We start from the raw sequence: 26,430 nt of genomic DNA, 5'->3' as shown, positions 1-26,430 counted from the left end.
GATGGTAAATGGACGTCCGGAGGTGAGTGACCTTAAATAATTTGCACAATTCTTTCATGACCTTTGACATAAATGGAGTACCTTGGTCAGTCAAAATTTCTTTTGGTATTCCCACTCTACTAAAAACCTGCACCAGCTCCCTAGCTATCGCCTTGGTTGTGATAGTGCGTAAAGGGACAGCCTCAGGATATCGAGTGGCATAGTCCATTATTACCAGGATATACTGATGGCCCCGAGCAGACTTTAACAAGGGCCCCACGAGATCCATGGCTATTCTGTCAAACGGGACCTCTATAATAGGCATGGGAACTAGTGGGCTCCTGAAATGGGGTCTAGGGGCATGATACTGGCATTCAGGACAGGAAGAACAATATTCAGACACTTCTTTATAAACCCCTGGCCAAAAGAACCTTTGTAAAACTCTTTCAGTGGTTTTTTCTGCCCCTAAATGTCCTGCTGTAACGTGACTATGAGCTAAATCTAGTACCGTTCTCCGATAAGGCTGGGGTACTACCAGCTGTTCTACCACATCCTCACCCTTTTTGACAATGTGGTACAAGAGCTCATTACAGATGGCCATGTGGGGATACGTAACCCTGTCACCTGGTACCACAGGCTCCCCATTAACAATCTTAACATTCTCTCTAGCCTTTATCAAGGTAGGATCCTTTAACTGTTCAGATGCAAACAGATCCTTTTTTTACCTCCAGGTCAGGCACGCTTTCGTTTCCAACCACTATGTCTCTGTTCCCAACAAGAGGGTCCTCACTGGACTCCCCATCTGTCACTTCCCCAGCCAAACTGGCAAAAGGCAAAGGGTCAGTAAGTTCCGAAGACACACGTACATCCATACAATCACCGGCATTATCAACTGGCTCTTCACTTCTCACATCTGTTGATAAACGTGATTCCCACAGTTTCCAAAAATGAGGAAAAATCCCTCCCTATTATGGCCTTGTGTACCAAGGTGGGGACCAGTCCTACTTTAACCATTGCTGACCCACAACAAGTTTCTATATTCACTTCAGCAGTGACATAATACTGGGTATCCCCATGTATGCAAGTTACCCCAATAGGTATTTGCTGGACCTTTCAGGGGTTCACTAACCCAGCTTTCACGAGGGTAACTAAACTTCCTGAATCTAGCAAGGCCTCTACCCGGTTACCCTCTAAGAACACATCACACATTTGTTTTTCCAGCACAGGTGAAGGTACCACAGTACAGGCTAACCTAGCAAAGAAAGACATTCTGCGACATTCAAAGGCAGCATCACATTGCATGGGTTCTTGCATGACTGGGCAATTGGCAATAACATGACCTGGCATACCACATCTAAAACATTTAACCACACGATTATCAACCCGTTTGGGCAACATAGACCGTTCTAGCCCCATTGGCCTGTCTCCAGGGCCAGTGTTTACAGTCTCTCCAGCCTTGCGTTCTCTTAACCGCCCAGCAACGTTTTCCCACGGAATAGTCTTACCAGTCTTTACTGAAGGGCGCTGTCGAGGATCTATGGGTTGCTGGGTGGTCATCAGTAGTTCCTCTGCTGCCAAATACCGCTCTACCATGTCCACTAATTGGTCAGCAGTACCCGGGTTTCCATGGCTCACCCACTTGCGCAGGACCATGGGCAAAGATCTCAAGTAGCGGTCCATGACGACTCTTTCAACCATCTTGGAACCAGTTAATGTCTCTGGCTGTAGCCATTTTTTTGTTAGCTGAATAAGGTCGTGCATCTGAGAGCGCGGAGGCTTCTCCATGGCGTACACCCAACGGTGCACCCGTTGTGCTCGTACTGACAGCGTGACTCCCAGGCGGGTCAGGATCTCAGTCTTTAGTTTATCATAGTCCCGAGCCTCAGCAGGGCTTAAATCAAAGTAAGCTTTTTGGGGCTCACCTGACAGAAAAGGTGCCAGCAGACTGGCCCACTGTGCTTTTGGCCAGTTCTCACGCTCTGCAGTCCTTTCAAACGTGGTCAAGTAGGCCTCCACATCATCAGCCTCTGTCATTTTCTGCAGGAAGTGACTGGCCCGTATAGAACTAGAGCTGGTCGGAGCACTGACGGCCATATCTCCAATCCGGGCTGCAAGGCTCTGCACCACTTCTGCTAAGGCCTCTCTATCCTGACGCTGTTGCCTGTAAAGTTCGTCAATAGCCACCTGCTGCTGTCTCCTATTTTCCTCCATTGCCACCTGCTGCTGTCTCCTATTTTCCTCCATAGCCACCTGCTGCTGTCTGTTGGCCTCCTGCTGAGCCGCTGTAGCTTGCAGCTAGGCTTTAAGCAGATCCTCCATGTCGACAGATTTTCCAGGCGGCTTTGTAGCTGCTTTCACCCAGGACATATCTCAAACCCTCAGGGGTGAGTCTTAGTAACTTCCCACTGGGCTGTATTTGCATAAACCACCGTTTTCTGCAGGCCTCACAAAGCTGCTGCTTTCACTTATGCGCAGAACGGAGTTGCCCGCATTCTCCACCAAGTTGTAACACTGTAGGGGTGCAAGGCGCCTTTTCCTGGGGAATATGGCAGCACGCGCCAGCTGAGGAACAACACAAGTTTAGTTTCTGGTACAACTGGCCCCAGCCAGTTTTATTGAAACAGAAAATAAAACAAAACACCAAAAGAAAATACCTTGCCTCTCCGGCACTAACTAAACACAGGATATTCCTAACTGTCACTAAACAAAACAAAGAGTTCTTCAGTAAATATTGTATAGCTCACTTGTACCAGAAAGCGTGTTTCTTCCACACAGATACTGCAGCATTCCCAGGCAGTCTGCTCATACTAATCAGACTAGCAGCCCTATAACACTCTTACACAGCTGAAACCCTGATTAGCCCTCTGTGAGGCCAAAGACCCGAACTGGGCCCAATGTCTAGAACTCGCCTTATCTCTCTCAGAGCCTTTACCCAGCTTTTACAGCAAACTGAAAAGGTTCAGACAAAACAAAAAAGCATTTTTCCTAGAAGTTAACATTTTCTAAAACATGTAAGACAAGAACCTGGGACAAATATACCTGCCCTCAAACACTATCCCAGTGTTCTTGTCACTATATATATATATATATATATATATATTTATATTAGACAGCAGTCATCGGAGGTACTGGATTTTCTTGTACTTGTGGGACCTGACATTTGGTTATTATTCCATTCGGATATACCTCTCTCTAAATATAAAAGGTCCTTACTCAGACACATGAACAATGCAGCTAGAGTGGCTTTACCTGTACATTGGCAATCAACCTTACCACCTACTATCTGGGGATGGTGCCAACGTATGGATTTTATATGGCTATGCATTAAATCTACTATTCTACCCTGAAAAACATGGTATCTATAGGACTATTTGTCTCGTTTGGTTGGAGTTCAAATAGTCTGCTGCATACGAGAGCCCTGATTCCTATAGATCCTGTTTGACTTGGATATGGGTTATGTTGTAGAGATGAGCGCCTGAAATTTTTCGGGTTTTGTGTTTTGGTTTTGGGTTCGGTTCCGCGGCCGTGTTTTGGGTTCGAACGCGTTTTGGCAAAACCTCACCGAATTTTTTTTGTCGGATTCGGGTGTGTTTTGGATTCGGGTGTTTTTTTCAAAAAACACTAAAAAACAGCTTAAATCATAGAATTTGGGGGTCATTTTGATCCCAAAGTATTATTAACCTCAAAAACCATAATTTACACTCATTTTCAGTCTATTCTGAATACCTCACACCTCACAATATTATTTTTAGTCCTAAAATTTGCACCGAGGTCGCTGTGTGAGTAAGATAAGCGACCCTAGTGGCCGACACAAACACCGGGCCCATCTAGGAGTGGCACTGCAGTGTCACGCAGGATGTCCCTTCCAAAAAACCCTCCCCAAACAGCACATGACGCAAAGAAAAAAAGAGGCGCAATGAGGTAGCTGTGTGAGTAAGATTAGCGACCCTAGTGGCCGACACAAACACCGGGCCCATCTAGGAGTGGCACTGCAGTGTCACGCAGGATGTCCCTTCCAAAAAACCCTCCCCAAACAGCACATGACGCAAAGAAAAAAAGAGGCGCAATGAGGTAGCTGACTGTGTGAGTAAGATTAGCGACCCTAGTGGCCGACACAAACACCGGGCCCATCTAGGAGTGGCACTGCAGTGTCACGCAGGATGTCCCTTCCAAAAAACCCTCCCCAATCAGCACATGATGCAAAGAAAAAGAAAAGAAAAAAGAGGTGCAAGATGGAATTGTCCTTGGGCCCTCCCACCCACCCTTATGTTGTATAAACAAAACAGGACATGCACACTTTAACCAACCCATCATTTCAGTGACAGGGTCTGCCACACGACTGTGACTGATATGACGGGTTGGTTTGGACCCCCCCCAAAAAAGAAGCAATTAATCTCTCCTTGCACAAACTGGCTCTACAGAGGCAAGATGTCCACCTCATCTTCACCCTCCGATATATCACCGTGTACATCCCCCTCCTCACAGATTATCAATTCGTCCCCACTGGAATCCACCATCTCAGCTCCCTGTGTACTTTGTGGAGGCAATTGCTGCTGGTCAATGTCTCCGCGGAGGAATTGATTATAATTCATTTTAATGAACATCATCTTCTCCACATTTTCTGGATGTAACCTCGTACGCCGATTGCTGACAAGGTGAGCGGCGGCACTAAACACTCTTTCGGAGTACACACTTGTGGGAGGGCAACTTAGGTAGAATAAAGCCAGTTTGTGCAAGGGCCTCCAAATTGCCTCTTTTTCCTGCCAGTATAAGTACGGACTGTGTGACGTGCCTACTTGGATGCGGTCACTCATATAATCCTCCACCATTCTATCAATGTTGAGAGAATCATATGCAGTGACAGTAGACGACATGTCCGTAATCGTTGTCAGGTCCTTCAGTCCGGACCAGATGTCAGCATCAGCAGTCGCTCCAGACTGCCCTGCATCACCGCCAGCGGGTGGGCTCGGAATTCTGAGCCTTTTCCTCGCACCCCCAGTTGCGGGAGAATGTGAAGGAGGAGATGTTGACAGGTCGCGTTCCGCTTGACTTGACAATTTTGTCACCAGCAGGTCTTTCAACCCCAGCAGACCTGTGTCTGCCGGAAAGAGAGATCCAAGGTAGGCTTTAAATCTAGGATCGAGCACGGTGGCCAAAATGTAGTGCTCTGATTTCAACAGATTGACCACCCGTGAATCCTTGTTAAGCGAATTAAGGGCTGCATCCACAAGTCCCACATGCCTAGCGGAATCGCTCCCTTTTAGCTCCTTCTTCAATGCCTCCAGCTTCTTCTGCAAAAGCCTGATGAGGGGAATGACCTGACTCAGGCTGGCAGTGTCTGAACTGACTTCACGTGTGGCAAGTTCAAAGGGCATCAGAACCTTGCACAACGTTGAAATCATTCTCCACTGCACTTGAGACAGGTGCATTCCACCTACTATATCGTGCTCAATTGTATAGGCTTGAATGGCCTTTTGCTGCTCCTCCAACCTCTGAAGCATATAGTGGGTTGAATTCCACCTCGTTACCACTTCTTGCTTCAGATGATGGCAGGGCAGGTTCAGTAGTTTTTGGTGGTGCTCCAGTCTTCTGTACGTGGTGCCTGTACGCCGAAAGTGTCCCGCAATTTTTCTGGCCACCGACAGCATCTCTTGCACGCCCCTGTCGTTTTTTAAAAAATTCTGCACCACCAAATTCAAGGTATGTGCAAAACATGGGACGTGCTGGAATTTGCCCATATTTAATGCACACACAATATTGCTGGCGTTGTCCGATGCCACAAATCCACAGGAGAGTCCAATTGGGGTAAGCCATTCCGCGATGATCTTCCTCAGTTGCCGTAAGAGGTTTTCAGCTGTGTGCGTATTCTGGAAAGCGGTGATACAAAGCGTAGCCTGCCTAGGAAAGAGTTGGCGTTTGCGAGATGCTGCTACTGGTGCCGCCGCTGCTGTTCTTGCGGCGGGAGTCCATACATCTACCCAGTGGGCTGTCACAGTCATATAGTCCTGACCCTGCCCTGCTCCACTTGTCCACATGTCCGTGGTTAAGTAGACATTGGGTACAACTGCATTTTTTAGGACACTGGTGAGTCTTTTTCTGACGTCCGTGTACATTCTCGGTATCGCCTGCCTAGAGAAGTGGAACCTAGATGGTATTTGGTAACGGGGGCACACTGCCTCAATAAATTGTCTAGTTCCCTGTGAACTAACGGCGGATACCGGACGCACGTCTAACACCAACATAGTTGTCAAGGACTCAGTTATCCGCTTTGCAGTAGGATGACTGCTGTGATATTTCATCTTCCTCGCAAAGGACTGTTGAACAGTCAATTGCTTACTGGAAGTAGTACAAGTGGGCTTACGACTTCCCCTCTGGGATGACCATCGACTCCCAGCGGCAACAACAGCAGCGCCAGCAGCAGTAGGCGTTACACGCAAGGATGCATCGGAGGAATCCCAGGCAGGAGAGGACTCGTCAGAATTGCCAGTGACATGGCCTGCAGGACTATTGGCATTCCTGGGGAAGGAGGAAATTGACACTGAGGGAGTTGGTGGGGTGGTTTGCGTGAGCTTGGTTACAAGAGGAAGGGATTTACTGGTCAGTGGACTGCTTCCGCTGTCACCCAAAGTTTTTGAACTTGTCACTGACTTATTATGAATGCGCTGCAGGTGACGTATAAGGGAGGATGTTCCGAGGTGGTTAACGTCCTTACCCCTACTTATTACAGCTTGACAAAGGGAACACACGGCTTGACACCTGTTGTCCGCATTTCTGGTGAAATACCTCCACACCGAAGAGCTGATTTTTTTGGTATTTTCACCTGGCATGTCAACGGCCATATTCCTCCCACGGACAACAGGTGTCTCCCCGGGTGCCTGACTTAAACAAACCACCTCACCATCAGAATCCTCCTGGTCAATTTCCTCCCCAGCGCCAGCAACACCCATATCCTCCTCATCCTGGTGTACTTCAACACTGACATCTTCAATCTGACTATCAGGAACTGGACTGCGGGTGCTCCTTCCAGCACTTGCAGGGGGCGTGCAAATGGTGGAAGGCGCATGCTCTTCACGTCCAGTGTTGGGAAGGTCAGGCATCGCAACCGACACAATTGGACTCTCCTTGTGGATTTGGGATTTCGAAGAATGCACAGTTCTTTGCTGTGCTGCTTTTGCCAGCTTGAGTCTTTTCATTTTTCTAGCGAGAGGCTGAGTGCTTCCATCCTCATGTGAAGCTGAACCACTAGCCATGAACATAGGCCAGGGCCTCAGCCGTTCCTTGCCACTCCGTGTGGTAAATGGCATATTGGCAAGTTTACGCTTCTCCTCCGACAATTTTATTTTAGGTTTTGGAGTCCTTTTTTTACTGATATTTGGTGTTTTGGATTTGACATGCTCTGTACTATGACATTGGGCATCGGCCTTGGCAGACGACGTTGCTGGCATTTCATCGTCTCGGCCATGACTAGTGGCAGCAGCTTCAGCACGAGGTGGAAGTGGATCTTGATCTTTCCCTAATTTTGGAACCTCAACATTTTTGTTCTCCATATTTTAATAGGCACAACTAAAAGGCACCTCAGGTAAACAATGGAGATGGATGGATTGGATACTAGTATACAATTATGGACGGGCTGCCGAGTGCCGACACAGAGGTAGCCACAGCCGTGAACTACCGCACTGTACTGTGTCTGCTGCTAATATAAACTGGTTGATAAAGAGATAGTATACTCGTAACTAGTATGTATGTATAAAGAAAGAAAAAAAAACCACGGTTAGGTGGTATATACAATTATGGACGGGCTGCCGAGTGCCGACACAGAGGTAGCCACAGCCGTGAACTACCGCACTGTACTGTGTCTGCTGCTAATATAGACTGGTTGATAAAGAGATAGTATACTCGTAACTAGTATGTATGTATAAAGAAAGAAAAAAAAAAACACGGTTAGGTGGTATATGCAATTATGGACGGGCTGCCGAGTGCCGACACAGAGGTAGCCACAGCCGTGAACTACCGCACTGTACTGTGTCTGCTGCTAATATAGACTGGTTGATAAAGAGATAGTATACTCGTAACTAGTATGTATGTATAAAGAAAGAAAAAAAAACCACGGTTAGGTGGTATATACAATTATGGACGGGCTGCCGAGTGCCGACACAGAGGTAGCCACAGCCGTGAACTACCGCACTGTACTGTGTCTGCTGCTAATATATAGACTGGTTGATAAAGAGATAGTATACTCGTAACTAGTATGTATGTATAAAGAAAGAAAAAAAAACCACGGTTAGGTGGTATATACAATTATGGACGGGCTGCCGAGTGCCGACACAGAGGTAGCCACAGCCGTGAACTACCGCACTGTACTGTGTCTGCTGCTAATATATAGACTGGTTGATAAAGAGATAGTATACTCGTAACTAGTATGTATGTATAAAGAAAGAAAAAAAAACCACGGTTAGGTGGTATATACAATTATGGACGGGCTGCCGAGTGCCGACACAGAGGTAGCCACAGCCGTGAACTACCGCACTGTACTGTGTCTGCTGCTAATATAGACTGGTTGATAAAGAGATAGTATACTCGTAACTAGTATGTATGTATGTATAAAGAAAGAAAAAAAAACACGGTTAGGTGGTATATACAATTATGGACGGGCTGCCGAGTGCCGACACAGAGGTAGCCACAGCCGTGAACTACCGCACTGTACTGTGTCTGCTGCTAATATAGACTGGTTGATAAAGAGATAGTATACTACTAATATTATATATACTGGTGGTCAGGTCACTGGTCACTAGTCACACTGGCAGTGGCACTCCTGCAGCAAAAGTGTGCACTGTTTAATTTTACTATAATATTATGTACTCCTGGCTCCTGCTATAACCTATAACTGGCACTGCAGTAGTGCTCCCCAGTCTCCCCCACAATTATAAGCTGTGTGAGCTGAGCAGTCAGACAGATATATAATATATATAGATGATGCAGCACACTGGCCTGAGCCTGAGCAGTGCACACAGATATGGTATGTGACTGACTGAGTCACTGTGTGTATCGCTTTTTTCAGGCAGAGAACGGATATATTAAATAAACTGCACTGTGTGTCTGGTGGTCACTCACTATATAATATATTATGTACTCCTGGCTCCTGCTATAACCTATAACTGGCACTGCAGTAGTGCTCCCCAGTCTCCCGCACAATTATAAGCTGTGTGAGCTGAGCAGTCAGACAGATATATATAATATTATATATAGATAATAGATGATGCAGCACACTGGCCTGAGCCTGAGCAGTGCACACAGATATGGTATGTGACTGAGTCACTGTGTGCTGTGTATCGCTTTTTTCAGGCAGAGAACGGATTATAAATAAAACTGGTGGTCACTATCAGCAAAACTCTGCACTGTACTGAGTACTCCTAATGCTCCCCAAAATTAGTAAATCAAGTGTCTCTCTAATCTATTCTAAACGGAGAGGACGCCAGCCACGTCCTCTCCCTATCAATCTCAATGCACGTGTGAAAATGGCGGCGACGCGCGGCTCCTTATATAGAATCCGAGTCTCGCGATAGAATCCGAGCCTCGCGAGAATCCGACAGCGTCATGATGACGTTCGGGCGCGCTCGGGTTAACCGAGCAAGGCGGGAAGATCCGAGTCGCTCGGACCCGTGAAAAAAAACATGAAGTTCTGGCGGGTTCGGATTCAGAGAAACCGAACCCGCTCATCTCTATTATGTTGATGGCATTGGTCTTACCCTTGACATTTTTCTTTAAGTCTCTTTAGTCACATCAGTCAATGAGGTTGATCTAACTATACGTCCACTTGTAGCTCCCTGACAGGTGGATACACTCTCTGTTCTTCCTTTTCTCCTTTTTCTTTCTCCTTTATTGTTCAAAACTAACTTCTTCTGTAGATTTCTATTTGGTTAGTTTTTGAACATAGCCTATCTACTATATTGTTTGTATGTTTACGTAAATTTTGTATTCCATTGTTTACAAATGATTTGTATACAGATTGTTAACTTTACAAATGGTTTCTGAGAATAATGAAATTTATAAAAAAAATATTGAGGTTAATAATATTGTAAAAACAAAAAAAGGGACAAATCTTGCGATATTAGCTATTTATGGTATTAAAAAAAAACCATCGAAAACCAAAACACGCAAAGGGTGATGTTGGCAAAACCAAATACAGATTCAAAACATGAAGGAGATACAGATCCACAACCAAACCCACGACCAGGTCGCTAGTGCAAATTAGCCATGATTGCGACTATTCGCGGCAAGCTGCTACCTGTTCATGGGAGTTCATATGGAACGCGGGTGTGTGCGTACCTCTGTGGGCATGTTAATTTCTGCCCTTATTAGACTGTAAGACCATCAGGGACACATCTCTACATTACACAGTATATTCTGTCAGTGATGACATCATGCTGAGTGTGACGCTGGAAATTAGAAGAAATTAACTAATGCAGAACCCTCATCTCTCATCAGGTTACAGAACTGTTATCTGACCCCATCCTGCTGTGATGATCTCCGCTCTGTTCTTACTACAAACCATTCTCTGACTAGACTGGACCTATCAGCGAATTATCTGAAGGACTCTGGATTAAAACTTGTGTGTGAGGGACTGAGACATCCAGCCTGTGCCCTCCAGGAGCTCATGTAAGAACGGTCTTAATATTTATTAATATGTTCTCTCAGTGCAGTACACAGGGCCTGATTCATGTTTGTAAGTAAATCAAGGAAACAAGTAACTGGAGGGGTGGGGGGGTTATTCAGACCTGATTGCTAGGCTGCGTTTTCTCAAAGCCTGTGATCAGGTCCGTATGCACCGCAATGTGCAGGCGCGATAGACCACAGCAACGGGGATTGATGCATAGCGACGGGATGGTGCGAAAAAAGCGTTTGCATGGGCGATCGCAAGGTGACTAACAGGAAGAGGGCATTTGTGGGTGGCAACTGACCGTTTTCAGGGAGTGTCTGGAAAAACTCAGGCGTGCCTATGTGTTGGAAGGGCGTCAATTCCGGTCCTGGACAGGCTGAAGTGATCGCAGAGGCTAAGTCAGTCCTGGGCTGCGCAGAAACTGCACAAAATCAGTTTGTGCAGCTCTGCTACACATGCGTTCGCAGACTTGCACAGCTAAAATACAGTCGTCGTCTCCCCCGGTAGGCGGCGACTATCTGATCGCAGGGCTGCAAAAATTGCTGCCCAGCGATCAGGTTTGAATTAGGCCCTAATCTGGAGCAAACCATCTTGTCATGCAAGGGGGACAAATATATTTATATTTTTTCTGTGCAGGATAAATATTGTCTACTTTTGCATGTAGCCCACAAATGCTAGAGCGCTTTATTTTTACACTGCAATTTAGATTTCTGTTTGGACACAACCCACCCAAATCTAAATCTCTCTGAACATGTTACATCTGCCCCCACCTGCTGTGCAGCATGGTTTTGCCCAGTTTCTTGCCGTAACTTTAAAATGTAAGCTCCTCCCCCCCAGCAACTTCATTATGCTATTCTTTAGGAGCCTCATGGAGTAGGGCACATTTTGGGAGGGCTGCTATGCTATGCTACTTGTGGAGCCAACTTGAGCACAGACTCTGGGTCAGTCATTCTCTGACTTGTAGTACTTTACCGAGGGGATCAGACTAGGGCTGCTGCTGCTGAACCTGTTCCCTCAATGCATGGTTTCAAGTCACCTGCTCCTGGTGGTGTGACTCCCTAATCAGTATCTGATGCTCCTTGGCTCCATACCATGGAGTGTATGGCATATTGGTTTGAAATAGTTTCCTCTTATTTGGAACACTTTTATGAAGATCCTCATCTGTGCATGGCTTACAAGCATCTTTCTCCTTATGTGGCTCCATTGGAAGTTTTGGATACAGAGGAGGAGGAGTGTGAACTTACAGATGGAGCCTTATTTTTCTAACCCTGCCTAGTCGCAGGCGTGCACTCCTGGTGTGACAAGGCGATCCATCCGCCAAGTCATGGCAGGAGTGCCCGGGCCGCTTCCCATTCCCGGGTGCGCAGACGGAGACACTCTCCGTTAAAGTGAATGGGGGGCATCTTCGTCCGGGCGCGTACGCCCGTCCAGACAGAGACGCTCACAGTGACTAGGTGCGCCCAGGCGGGCGCACCTATCACACAAAGAGCCTGAATAATGGAGGCTCCATCTGTATGAACTGTTTAGATGTGGATTCCCAAGCACAGGCTGGCTGTCTGTCTGCTCAAGCACTGGCACAAGAAGGTGGTTACTTTCCCATCTTGTCATTGAGGAGGCCTAGGAGGTGCCAGATAATAATTTCTTCATTCCTTGCAAATTTGCTTCACTTTATGCATTCAGTACCTCCCAACATGACTCTCTCCATGAGGGACACAATGCTCTGATCCTGGACTTTTCTCTTAATGTATAATTGCCGGCACCTGTTTTGAACAGCTTAATGGATAATAAAGGTGTTTTACCACAGGTGAGGGCAATAATACATCAAGAGGGAAGTCCAGAAGCAGAGGATTCTGTCCCTCCTGGAGAGGGTCATGTTTGGAGGTATGCTTTATCCACTGCCTCACACGGTAGATGCTGCAGTGGCACATTTAGCTAAGCACACAGCTCTTCCTGTTCAGGTATCAGCATTCACTCAAGATCCACTAGATAAAAAAATTGTAAGGTTGTCTCAAATATATTTTTATAGGCTCAATGGTTGCTATTCGACCTTTACTAGCCTCGGCATAGGTGGCTCAAGCTACTGTATAGAGAACTGGGCGACAAACTTATTGAGGGCTGTCACAGAGATTCACCTAGGAATTCCTTACTGGAATTGGTGGAACAGTTTTGCGGTGCAGCTGAATAAGTGTGTTAGGCCGAGGAAGGTGGAGCTCAGATGGCTTCTAGAGTTTCAGCTATGACTCTCTGGGCTCGAAGGGCCCTTTGAGTCTGCATTTGGACTACAGATTTAGAAATAAAACATTCCTTGGAATCTCTTCAGTTTGGTGGAGGTGTACTTTTTTGGGCCAGGACTGGATACCATTATTGCAAAGGCTTTCCATGGAGAAAAGCACTCTTCTTCCGGTGGCTGCCCCCAAAACATGGGGACTGTGTTTTTGAGCTTTTTACACCTCCTTTTGGGGTAGAGGTTCAGTGGTTTAAAATACTGCCTGTCAGGATCCCGGCGATCACAATGCCAATGCCAGAATCCTGACCAGCGGTGGAATGCAGACACTGGAATACCGGTGACACAGGCTATTCTCCCTCTCCGAGTATCCACAACACCCATAGATGGAGAATTTAACCAGTGGTGAGCATGGTGAGTGCAGTGTTCCTGCAAGGGGCTTTCTAGCACTCGCCCCGCTGCCAGCATACTGGTGGCCAGGATGCTGCTGTCGGTATACTGATGGCTGTCATCCCGGCCACTGGTATATCATACTGAACCCGGGTAGAGCATCCACTAGAGGTCAATCTGTCAGAGGATGTTTCTTCCCCAGCAGGGTTTTGGCTTTGAAGGGCAGATTTTCTGGTGACAGCTGACACTCAGGAACCAGGGATCTAGAGAAGACTACTGCATGATGGGGTATCTCTCCACCCAGTACAGTACAAATATTAATAATTAATGAAAATAATCTAAGATTAGAAGAACCACTCGGAGAAAAGAAGACATAGACAAAAAAGATGAAGAGAAAAATAAAAGAGAAAAAAAACCTAAGAAAAGAAGAGAAGGTCTCTCCACCCACCCATTCTGGTAGCCGGTTGAATGCCCATTCGAGTCTGAAAGAACTTGCATAGTCACATTGCCCCCTAGCATAGAGATTTATAATGATCTGATTCTTTGTATACCAGCCATGAATACCAAGTAGCCGGAAAAGTATGTTTCACTGCTAACGTGGAAATAATGTAATCCATAGCCATATAAAGATCTAAAGGAGTACACCACGCCCTCATGCTAGGAATCACTCCCGATTTCCAGTGTATTGAGATAACAGCCTTTGAGGCACTGAGAATGTGTCTAAGTAAAGTTTTCTTAAACTGAGAGCGAGGTCTACGTTGAAGATTCAGGAGCCAGAAGCTGGGGCAAAGAGGCAGGTCCTCATTAAGAATCATGCTAGCTGTGTCCACGACCTTGTGCCAAAAAAGCTGAAGAAGCAAACACTCCCACCAAATATGTAAAGGTGTACAAACCGCCATCTCCAGCACATATTGGGGACCGCTGGGTAAATTTTAGCCAGTAAACTAGGACAGCAATACCAAAGGGTGAGAACCTTATAATGGAGTTTCCAGTACCAGTACATTAGCAAAGGCTGAAAATGTGTTGCTGAACATCTCTTCCCAATCATCTTCCCCAGGCCCGGCTCTTCCATTAGGCAACTTTAGGCGGCTGCCTCGGGGCACCAGCCCTCGTAGGGTGCCACTGAATTCATCATGCAATAAAGAGAAGGATGTCTCTGTACGAGACATCCTCATTTTACATTGCACTGGCAGTGGCTGCAGGTCTAATCAGGTACAGCTGCCGCTATCAGGCTGTGCTGCATAGTGCATCAGCGCCTCCTCCGTGCACGTGCATCATCAAGTAGGAGGCAGATGTAACTATGGCTCCTGAGGGGAGGTTCCTGACAACTAAACTTCATATGCTTTGAAGAGCCCCCCCCCCCCCCCCCCCTCAAAGATTTCCAATGACCTGATTTTTGCTTAAGAATTGCCTCCACTCTTCTTTAGGGAGAGACAGCTGTCACACATGGGACTGAGTCGTTCAGTCAGCAGCTATGCCTTTGAGTTAAATTAGCCCCCAGGGGAGGCGGAGCTCAGGATGTGACTGTAGTCATGTTCCTGGTTTTCACTGGGCGGATGGCTGATGTTAGTGATATGCCTAACGGGTGGTCCTGTACACACTCTGACCACCCCTTACTTTTCACCTATGAGCACAATCAAGAAGGCAGGGAGCCAGAAAGGAGGAGATGGGCACCGCTCTTCGTGCTGTTCGTACATTATGACAGGCGCAGACAGCAGCAGTCAGCAGCAACAGCATACAGTATCAGCAAGGACGCAGTGTGGGGAGCACCTCTCCAGGACAGCACATACCTGCTTTGCAGACCTTGCTGAGCATGTAGTGCCGGGCCTGGGTGACACATTGACAGGACCCGGGAGGGGGGGTTACACAGTGACAGGACATGGGGGGTTAGACAGTGACAGGACATGGGGGGGTGACACAGTGACAGGGGGGGGGAAGGAGAGACACAAAGCTGGGACAGAACACAGAGAGGAAGGACCCGAAGGGGGGTGACACAGTAAGAAGAGGGCAGGGGATCTGCTCCCCTCACAATTATCAACGTAATGGAGACTGGAGTGGTACCTGCGTGTGCCGGACTTCTGGATGCCCCCGTTCCCTCCCTCTGCCTAGTGACCTCACCTGCTGTGCAGATTAACTCAGAGCCAGGATGTAGCATTTCTGTCTCTGGCGCTGCCTGTCTGTGTCCTTGGCGGCCATGAAGCTGAGGACCACAAGAGCGCATTTTTGCCCGCAGCTGGGAGCTTCCTGGCAGCCGGGGAGGGGTAAGCCGCAGCAGCAAGATGAGGCGCTACGGAGTGAAATGGGGTGGAGCTTGCTGCTATTGGTTTGCCCACTGTTCTATAACTGGTGACCACTTTATTATTTGTAGTACATACCGTGGTTCATTCAGCTGCTGATGCCGCTGCCTGTGTGGCAGGCGCGACAGCATCAGGCAGAAACAGTCATGTATAGAAGGAGAGATGCAGAGCAGGCAGAGCGCCTCTCCAGTCTGGCGCCTACCTGCTCTGCATCCCTTTGCTGAGCAGGTAGCGCCGGCTCTGAAGGGCAGGCCAAGTTTTAAAGAAATAGGCGCATGATCCGTCCAGGAAACGTTACCTATAGTAGAAGCTTCGGCTAAGTGCAGAACTCTATGTGAAACAAGTAGTCACGCCTAGTATAAATATTGTGGGGGTGTGAATAAAAAGTATAATCCTGTGTCGAGGGATGTTGTATGCACCATACATCAATATGCTGGAATTCATGGAGAGTTTTCCTAACCTACGATGAAGCTTATCAGAGTACTTAAGAGAGGGATTAGAGGAGTCCAAACGGGGGTCCATGGGTCCAACCTCTGCCAATAATCAAAACCCCTTTAATGTGTGGTTGGGCCAGATTAAACACGCTATCAAAGAATGCCGGTTGGGCTCTATTTGGTGCATATACAGTACGTTAATAAAAGGGAGGTCGCTATTGGATATCTTGCAATTCAAAAGTAGAGCCCTACCTGGTATCAGTTGGTGGCACACAGAATCGGTGAGAGCAATATGTCTAGCAAACAAGATCACACATCCAAAGTCTTACCCTCAGCATTATTTGAAACATACCCTGTGGGAAAGTCTCTATTCCTGAGAGAAGCGGCGGCACCTTCCTTAAAGTGTGTTGTGACTGGACGGTCCCGTACGAAAGCCCTCACCGCTTTCGCGTCTCTGTCCCCGGTACACAGAATGGATGTTTAGGTCACACAAGACCTGGCCACATAGGGGATTCCCGCTTACCGTCAGTAACCGCCTGTTACTGACTCCACCCACTGCACAGTGGGCAGGTTTACGCTGCCACCACCAGACTCCTAACCTGCCGTGTCATCAGGAACCACGGTTCTGCTCTGTATGTGTCGACACGCCACCTTACCACACCTGTGTGGTGTTGACGAATCCCCACTAGTCACTTGACTAGGCCTCTACTGGTAGCTGGCGAAAGGCGGATCTTGAAGACGCTGGTTCACCTCCGGTGAACGGAGCTAGGTTTCACCTAGCCCTATAGGTCACAAGATGAAGCAGTCTTCTTGAGGCAGATGATGTTTAATGCCAACAAATAGTTCTGAAAAGAACTCAGCAATACAGAAGATGTTACAGCAGAATGAAACTGGTATAATACACTTTTCATGGGGCAGCTGCCCTCCTTTTATCCTACTCCAATACACAATACCACAGGGGGTAAGTTTGCCCTGTGGTTTACAACCAATCAATGTTTACCCATGGGCTGTGCATGCCTTGGTCACATGCACAGCTACCATTGTCCTCTATGGACAGTGGGGAGTGGCAACTCTTTTGACTGTCCCAGCCTGGAGGATCAGGATAGGCACCGGTGCCGTTCAGTCTAGGTTGGGGGAAGTTTTCCCGCCTAAACTTACTTTCAGAAACCTGCCCGGGACCTAGCTCACCATCTTCAGCCTGATTTCAGTCTCCAGAGCTGGGCAGCCTAAATCCCCCGGTCAGGGTTTCCTGGCCATTACGGGTTATCCCTGTGGAGCGCCAGAAAACCACTCAGCTTGTTTCAAAGCTGAGCTTCTCCTCTCTCTTCCAATGCCAATTTCAAGTTTGAGGCTGGAAGGGAAAGCATTCCGTTTTTGGGGAAAAGGTCTGGAAGAATCCATCAGCCTGCACAGCCATGGATTCCCCCCTCCTGGGACACACAACCAAGTAAGTGAATTTTTACCTTGAAATACATTTAGAATACACTGTACACATCTGTTAAATATATACTGAGCCTGTGCCCTGCACAGGCTCCACATACCCAGGCACTGCAGTGCCTCACAACACAATACATTTTTATATATACATTTAAAAACAATGTTTTGTTTTAAATACTGTGCCCAGCACTCAGTACTGGACTCCCCTAGCCACCGGGCTCTGTGTCTGTATGGAGCGCTGAGGCACCGGGAGCGTAGCTCCTGGTCCCCAGTGTCCTTCACTTGCCTCCACCGCTAGGGAGCCGGCTAGCCCAGTCCCCCATGAGCGGCGCACCCTCCCTGTAGCCCAGCAGATCGGGACACTTGTCTCGGCTGCCGCGGCTGGCTACCTCCATAATGCTGAGGCACCGGTAGTAGAGCTCCCGGCCCCCAGCAGAGGCACACACAGAGCGCGCTGCAGCAGGAGCGGATCTCCCAGCCACAGCTGCTCATCCTTCTCCCCCGGCACGCACACACAGTTTAGTGCGCCAGGGGCTGTACTCACTGCCGCGGTTGCCGGGAGCAGAGCTCTCGGACTGCGGCGGTTAGTGGCGCCCACTGATCGCTGCAGTGGGAGCTGATCTCCTGGCTGTAGCGGCTCCCCTCTCTCCCAGCGCACACACAAGCCAGTGCACCCGGGGTCACCCACTGCTGCCGGAGAGGGTTGAGACCGCGGCGCACATCAAAATACATACATAAAACATTTTAGACACAAGGCGCCTAGCGCCCATAACATTTTAAATATGGCGCCTAGCGCCAGGGCACATTTAAAATTGTCGCCAACCGCCCATTGTCCACATGGCTGAGGGTTCTCTCCGGTCACATGTGTTATTTGTAAAAAAAGCAACGTCTGCTTTCTCAGCATTCAATTTCTTCAAGGCCCGTGACCTCCTCTCAGGAATATTGAGTCCCTGTACATTAATTGATACCACATTTAAGACAGCAATTTAGTATTAGTATTAGGGAAAAGTTCGGACTTAGCGCCATAGAGATAAAATCTGCAAGAAAAATGAGTTGAGCGTCTTCATACCCAAGTGTATTAAGCAGGTAGGAGAAACCAAGAGTAAGAAAAAGAAGAAAAGGAAAGAGAAAAAGCATCAGAACATAACAAAATAGAGTAATACAAATGAAGAAGAAAAAATAGGATTTTGATACCTACCGGTAAATCCTTTTCTCTTAGTCCGTAGAGGATGCTGGGGATACCATAAGAACCATGGGGTATAGACGGGATCCGCAGGAGTCATGGGCACTTTAAGACTTTGAAAGGGTGTGAACTGGCTCTTCCCTCTATGCCCCTCCTCCAGACTCCAGTTATAGGAACTGTGCCCAGGGAGACGGACGTTTCGAGGAAAGGATTTTATTGTTAAACTAAGGTGAGATTTATACCAGCTCACACCTCAAGCACGCCATACAACTTTACATTCAACATAACTCAAGGCAACGGCCTGAACAATGTCAGCAACAGGCTGACTATAACGTAATCCAATCTGTGTGTAACCATAACTAATAACTGCTGACACAGACCGCACAGGGACGGGCACCCAGTATCCTCTACGGACGAAGAGAAAAGGATTTACCGGTAGGTATCAAAATCCTATTTTCTCATACGTCCTAGAGGATGCTGGGGATACCATAAGAACCATGGGGTTTATACCAAAGCTCTAGAACAGGCGGGAGAGTGCGGATGACTCTGCAGCACCGATTGACCAAACATGAGGTCCTCATCGGCCAGGGTATCAAACTTGTAAAACTTTGCAAAATTGTTTGGACCTGACCAAGTAGCTGCTCGGCAGAGATGTAATGCCGAGGTCCCCCGGACAGCCGCCAAGGACGAGCCCACCTTTCTGGTAAAATGGGCCTTAACCGATTTTGGCAATGGCACTCCATCCGTAGAATGAGCATGCTGGATTGTATTACAGATCCAGCGTGCAATAGTCTGCTTGGTAGCAGGAGCCCCAATTTTGTTGGGAGCATACAGGACAAACAGAGCCTCCGTTTTCCTAATTCGAGCTGTTCCGGCAACATAAATTTTCAAAGCTCTGACCACATGCAGAGATTTCGACACAATCAAGGTATCAGTAGCCACTGGCAACACGATAGGCTGGTCCATGTGGAAAGAGGAAACCACCTTCGGCAGAAATTGCTGACGAGTCCTCAACTCTGCTCTATCTACATGAAATATCAAATAAGGGCTCTTGTGAGACAAAGCCGCTAACTCAGACACCCGCCTCACGGATGCCAAGGCCAACAGCATGACCACTTTCCAAGTGACAAATTTCAACTCCACCTTCTGTAAAGGCTCAAACCAATGTGATTGAAGGGACTGCAATACCATTTTAAGATCCCATGGTGCCACAGGGGGCACAAAAGGAGGTTGGATGTGCAACACACCTTTCACAAAAGTCTGAACTTCTGGAAGGGAGGCCAAGGGTTTCTGAAAGAAAACCGATAAGGCTGAAATCTGTACCTTAATTGAGCCCAACTTTAGGCCCGCATCCAACCCTGCTTGCAGAAAATGGAGAAAACATCCTAACTGAAATTCTTCCAAAAGGAGCCTTATTGGATTCACACCAAGACGTATATTTTCTCCAAATACGGTGGTAATGTTTAGACATTACTCCTTTTCTAGCCTGAAGAAGTGTGGGAATGACCTCACTGGGAATACCCTTTCAGGCTAGGATTTGACGTTAAACCGCCATGCCGTCAAACGTAGCCACGGTAAGTATTGGTATACGCACGGCCCTGTTGTAACAGGTCCTCGCGTAGAGGAATCTCCTATGAGTAATTCCTGAAGATCTGGATACCAAGCCCTCCTTGGCCAGTCTGGAACAATGAGGATCGCCTGAACCTTTGTTCTTCTTATGATCTTTAGAACTTTCGGAATGAGTGGAAGTGAAGGGTATACATACACCGACTGAAAAACCCAGTGTCACTAGGGCGTCCACTGCTATTGCTTGAGGGTCCCTTGACCTGAAACAATATCTCTGAAGCTTCTTGTTGAGACGAGATGCCATCATGTCTATTTGAGGAGTTCCTCATAGACTAGTCACTTCTGTGAAGACCTCTTGATGAAGACCCCACTCTCCTGGATGGAGATCGTGTCTGCTGAGGAAGTCTGTGTCACGAACCGGTCTCTCACCTTTGTGGGTTCTGGGGTTCATCCGTTGCCAGTGCGGTTGCTCGCGGTGCTGTGCGCCCGTGTGGGGACACGGCGTGATCAATGGCACAGGTAATGCAGAGTCTGGGAACTGTGAGTGCGGGGACCAAATGGCCTAAGGCACTGCGGTGTGTCTGCTGTATAGGAGGTGGCCATGTTGGAGACCAAATAGCTAATACTGAGCACTTGTGAAAACACCTGTGGGCAGGTGTAAGCCAATCCCGTGCTTGTGCTGCCTTTAAGTAGGCTGGGATTATGTTACTCTGGGCCAGTGCTTTGTTGTATCAACGCTGTGCTCTAGCTCTGAGCTCTCTCCGTGCATTCCTGTGTGATTCCCGTGGTCCAGATATCGCCTCCGTTCCCAGAGGTCCGTCTGCAGCCTTCACTGCTGAAAGATCCACCGGCTCTCCGCTGTGCTGTCAGTTAATTGCACTCCTATTGGAAATAGTTGGATTCCCAGTGTCCTGCATGAGGTTACCTTGTCAGTCTGCCTATCATTCAAAGTCTGGAGGATTCTGTTTCTCTCAGCTGTTCGTTTGTTCAACTCTGCATTTAACCCATTCATCACCTTGTCTTCTACTACAGTTTCACAGTGATCTCCGGAACCCGCAAGTAACCCAATTCAGTACTTTTTATTTGCTATGTTGTCATTTCAAGGATAATTCATCACAGTTTCTCAGTTAACCCTCAAAACTCCATTGCAAATTCTTACAGTTAATTCACCATGTCTGCATTAACCAGTTAAACACAATCTGCAGTTCAGCATCAAAGCTTGTTTATATTTGGACAGTTCAACATTTATTCTTCAGCTTGTTTTTGCATATGTTTCCATGAACATTTCTTTTATTTATTTTTGAGTTTTCTCTTGCATATTATTTCTGCCATTCTTGCAATATTTCAGTATAATGATGATTAACAACTAGTCATTTAACTCCTTACTGAATTGTTATTTAATAAATATATGAAGCGGAACTTTCTTCGTCCTCCCTGCTTTCTTCATACCCCAGCACCTACACCTGTGGTTGGTTCCGGGTTAACGGATTCACAAAACACCCGGGCCTGACAGTAAGCACTGGCCACATGGATCCGTCAAGTGACCAATTCGCAGGAGGCGGTGCTACGTCAGATATCCTTTCCCGTCTGGAAAACCAGGAGTCTATACAGACACAAATAGTGCAGTTTATGCAAACTATGGCAGACCGTTTAGAGACTCTTCATACAGCTATTAAAACGTCTCAAGTTCAGATTCCAACTCCGGTTGTCCCAGTTACCACTACAGCTTCTCCTGTGATGCTGCCTACATCCCGCTTGCAGTTACCCTCTCCAAGTAAGTTTGACGGGACTCCAAAACTTTGCAGAGGATTCCTGAATCAATGCGAGATCCAGTTCGAACTGATGTCCGCCAGTTTCCCATCAGCTCGTTCTAAGGTCGCATATATTATTGCCCTCCTCTCTGGTCAGGCTCTGGAGTGGGCATCACCATTATGGGAGAGAGGTGATCCTATCCTCTCTAATTACAAAGAGTTCGTATCTTCCTTCCGGAGAATCTTTGACGAACCAGGCAGGACCACCTCAGCATCCTTGGAGATTCTCCGTCTACGTCAAGGTTTACGTCCTGTCAGTCAATATATTATTCAGTTTCGCACGTTGTCTTCAGAGTTAAACTGGAATGAGGAGGCCCTGATCGCCGCGTTTTGGAATGGACTTTCAGAGAGAATCAAGGATGATTTAACTATCCGGGACGTGCCAACTAAACTGGATGAATTGATTTCTCTCTGTAACAAACTTGACCTACGCTACAGGGAGCGATGTTTAGAGAAATCCAGGGCAGAGCGATCCAGTCCACGTTATCATCCTAGGCCTCGACAAGACTCTTCTTCACAGTCTCCGGTAACGACAGAAGAACCTATGCAGATTGGGCGCTCTCGCCTCACAGAAGAGGAACGACTTCGTCGTCGACAGGGTAACCTCTGCATGTACTGTGGGTCCTCCGAACACTTAGTTAAATTCTGCAAACTCCGACCGGGAAACTCTCGCTCCTAGCTTATTCAAGAGAGGTTAAGCTAGGAGTTACTCTAGAATCACGTTCTGGGAAAGAGCCGACCTTGTCTATTCAATTAGAAGTTCCAAGTTCTACAGTGAAAGTTTCAGCTCTCCTAGATTCCGGGGCAGCCGAGAACTTCATCTCCTCAGCCTTTGTCATGCGGTCTAAAGTTCAAACCATGCCTCTGGAAGCAGCAGTTGCCGTTACAGCAGTGGATGGAAGTCGAATTCCAGATGGTATAATTACTCATCGAACCGTATGTCTCAAGATGAAAGTTGGTGTGCTCCATTCCGAATACCTCTCCTTCTACGTGATTCCCAAAGCCTCTCAAGATGTGATACTTGGTTTACCTTGGCTGCAGAAACATAATCCTCAACTCAATTGGCAAACCATGGAAGTCCTTTCGTGGGGTAAATCTTGTACCAAGGACTGTTTAGCCTCCATTGTACCTCTCCGGTCAATTAGCCTTCCCGACCTACCTCCGGTGTATCAATCTTTTGCAGATGTTTTCAGTAAACAAGCAGCAGACTCTCTACCTCCTCACCGCGAATGGGACTGCCCAATCGTCCTGGTTCCAGGCAAAACCCCTCCTAGGGGACGAATTTATCCGCTATCCATCCCAGAGACGCAAGCTATGTCTGACTATATACAGGAAAATCTAATCAAAGGATTTATCAGACCATCTTCTTCACCTGCAGGAGCCGGATTCTTTTTCGTTAAGAAGAAGGACGGTGGGTTACGACCATGCATAGATTACCGTGGACTCAATGAGATCACTGTGAAAAACAAGTATCCATTACCCTTAATTCCAGAATTATTTGACCGGGTAAAGGGAGCTACTGTGTTTACAAAACTGGATCTCCGAGGGGCCTACAATTTAATCCGCATCCGTGCAGGGGACGAGTGGAAGACTGCTTTTAATACCCGGGATGGGCATTACGAATACCTCGTAATGCCCTTTGGTCTTTGTAATGCACCTGCAGTTTTTCAAAGCTATGTGAATGAACTTTTTCGTGATCTTCTCTACAAGTGTCTAGTAGTGTACCTGGATGATATCCTAATATTCTCTAAGGATCTAAAGTCTCACCGTCACCAAGTTAAAGAGGTACTGACACGTCTGAGGAAAAATCAACTTTATTGTAAGTTAGAGAAGTGCACTTTTGAAGTATCTTCCATACCATTCCTTGGTTACATCATTTCTGGATCAGAGCTATGTATGGATCCAGGTTAGGTACAAGCTATCCGAGATTGGTCCACTCCTTCAACTCTCAAGGGGATTCAGCGATTTCTTGGCTTTGCGAATTTCTATAGGAGATTCATCAAGAATTATTCTACGTTAGCTGCTCCCATCACAGCCTTAACTCGCAAGGGAGCAAATCCTATGAACTGGTCTTCTGAAGCAATCAAAGCCTTCTCTGATTTAAAGCAAGCCTTTGTGTCAGCCCCCATTCTTCGACAGCCTGATTTGAATCGTCCCTTTCTACTAGAGGTGGATGCATCTACAGAAGCAGTAGGAGCTGTGTTGTCACAAGTCTTTGAAGATAAAAAGGTCCATCCCTGTGGATATTTCTCCCGTAAGTTCCTCCCGGCAGAACGTAATTATGCAATCGGTGAGCAAGAGTTACTTGCCATCAAGTTGGCATTTGAGGAGTGGAGATACCTTCTAGAAGGAGCACAACATCGCATTACAGTTTATACTGATCATAAGAATCTTCTGTATCTGCAGTCAGCTCAGTGTTTGAATCCACGACAAGCTCGATGGGCGCTTTTCTTCTCACGATTTGATTTCAAACTCACCTATCGTCCAGGGTCTCAGAACAAAAAGGCAGATGCCCTTTCCCGGTCCTTTGCTTCTTCTGAATTAAATGATGCTACCACGAATCAAGCCATTGTGAATCCTACGTCCTTTTTAATGACTCGAACCTCTCCAGTTCCTCCGCTTGGCAAGACCTTTGTCGCCACAAGTCTTCGAAAACGGCTGCTTACCTGGGCTCACTCCTCTTCCTTCATGGGTCATCCTGGGGTTCTAAAGACTCTCAAATTTATTCAACAGTCTTATTGGTGGCCACGTCTCAAAGCCGATGTCCAAGAGTTTATAGCAGCATGTCCTAAATGTGCCCAACATAAGAGTCCAAGAAGTTCTCCACCAGGTCTATTACATCCACTATCCATACCCAAACAACCATGGACTCATATCTCAATGGATTTCGTGACCGATCTACCTCCATCAAAAGGGCGAAATACCATTTGGGTGATAGTGGATCGATTTTCGAAAATGGCACATTTCATTCCATTAACTGGGTTACCATCAGCCCCTTTACTAGCCAGATTGTTCATCTCTGAAATCTTCAAGTTGCATGGCCTTCCTCGAGAAATTATCTCTGATCGGGGAACACAGTTTGTGGCCAAGTTTTGGAGGTCGCTTTGTTCATCTTTAAATGTCAAGTTGAACTTTTCTTCTGCATATCATCCTCAGACAGATGGACAAACTGAGAGAGTCAACCAAGACCTTGAAACATTTCTCCGGCTATATATATCGTCCTCACAGGAGGACTGGGTTGACTACCTTCCATTGGCAGAATTTGCTCATAATAATCTCTTCCATTCATCTTCAGAATCTACGCCCTTTTATATTAACTTCGGCTTTCATCCTCGTGTGCCAGAGTTTCATCCATTGCCAGCCCTAGAGGTCCCAGCGGCAGATCAAGAGCTTCAACGTCTATCTAGCATCTGGAGTTGTGTACGTAAGTCCTTGGTCAAAACTTCCGCTCGTTATAAATCTTTTGCAGATAGAAAACGTAAAGCTGTACCGAATTACAAAGTGGGAGACCAAGTTTGGATTTCTACACGCAATCTCAAGTTCAAAGTTCCTTCTAAGAAATTTGCTCCCAGGTTTATTGGTCCATTTCCCATTGTAAAGGTACTCAACCCTGTGTCATACAAAGTCAAGTTGCCACCGTCTTTGAGAATTCCTAACGCCTTTCATACATCTTTACTGAAGCCTTTGATTCTCAATAAGTTCCGTACTACCCAGTCCAAATCTCCTAAAGTTCACTCTTTGCAGAATGAGGAATTTGAAGTTAAAGAGATTGTGGACTCACGTTCCCGATATGGACGTTTACAGTTTCTGGTCGACTGGAAGGGTTACGGTCCGGAGGAGAGATCCTGGGTTTTCTCTGAAGATGTTCATGCTCCAAGACTGGTACAGAAATACTTCTCCAAAAATCCTGACAAGGTTCAAAGGTGTTCGGAGACCACCCGTAGAAGAGGGGGTACTGTCACGAACCGGTCTCTCACCTTTGCGGGTTCTGGGGTTCATCCGTTGCCAGTGCGGTTGCTCGCGGTGCTGTGCGCCCGTGTGGGGACACGGCGTGATCAATGGCACAGGTAATGCAGAGTCTGGGAACTGTGAGTGCGGGGACCAAATGGCCTAAGGCACTGCGGTGTGTCTGCTGTATAGGAGGTGGCCATGTTGGAGACCAAATAGCTAATACTGAGCACTTGTGAAAACACCTGTGGGCAGGTGTAAGCCAATCCCGTGCTTGTGCTGCCTTTAAGTAGGCTGGGATTATGTTACTCTGGGCCAGTGCTTTGTTGTATCAACGCTGTGCTCTAGCTCTGAGCTCTCTCCGTGCATTCCTGTGTGATTCCCGTGGTCCAGATATCGCCTCCGTTCCCAGAGGTCCGTCTGCAGCCTTCACTGCTGAAAGATCCACCGGCTCTCCGCTGTGCTGTCAGTTAATTGCACTCCTATTGGAAATAGTTGGATTCC

The 26,430-nt window shown here is 47.2% G+C and overlaps 1 protein-coding gene across 5 annotated transcripts in view; it reads left to right on the top strand.

The window, feature by feature from the left end:
* LOC135054806 (NACHT, LRR and PYD domains-containing protein 12-like) overlaps positions 1-26,430 on the top strand; it is a 613,159-nt gene that overhangs the window by 141,655 nt on the left and 445,074 nt on the right. For all 5 annotated transcript variants that reach the window (XM_063958163.1, XM_063958164.1, XM_063958165.1 and 2 more), the window contains one exon: positions 10,465-10,635. In XM_063958163.1, coding sequence (XP_063814233.1) covers positions 10,465-10,635 — 171 coding nt within the window. The remainder of the gene's footprint in view (positions 1-10,464; positions 10,636-26,430) is intronic.

The sequence above is a fragment of the Pseudophryne corroboree genome, chromosome 3 (genome assembly GCF_028390025.1).
Source record: "Pseudophryne corroboree isolate aPseCor3 chromosome 3, aPseCor3.hap2, whole genome shotgun sequence".
In the NCBI taxonomy this organism is placed as follows: domain Eukaryota; kingdom Metazoa; phylum Chordata; class Amphibia; order Anura; family Myobatrachidae; genus Pseudophryne; species Pseudophryne corroboree.
Note: the sequence above shows the minus strand (reverse complement) of the source record. Positions and strands in the feature narration are given on the sequence as shown.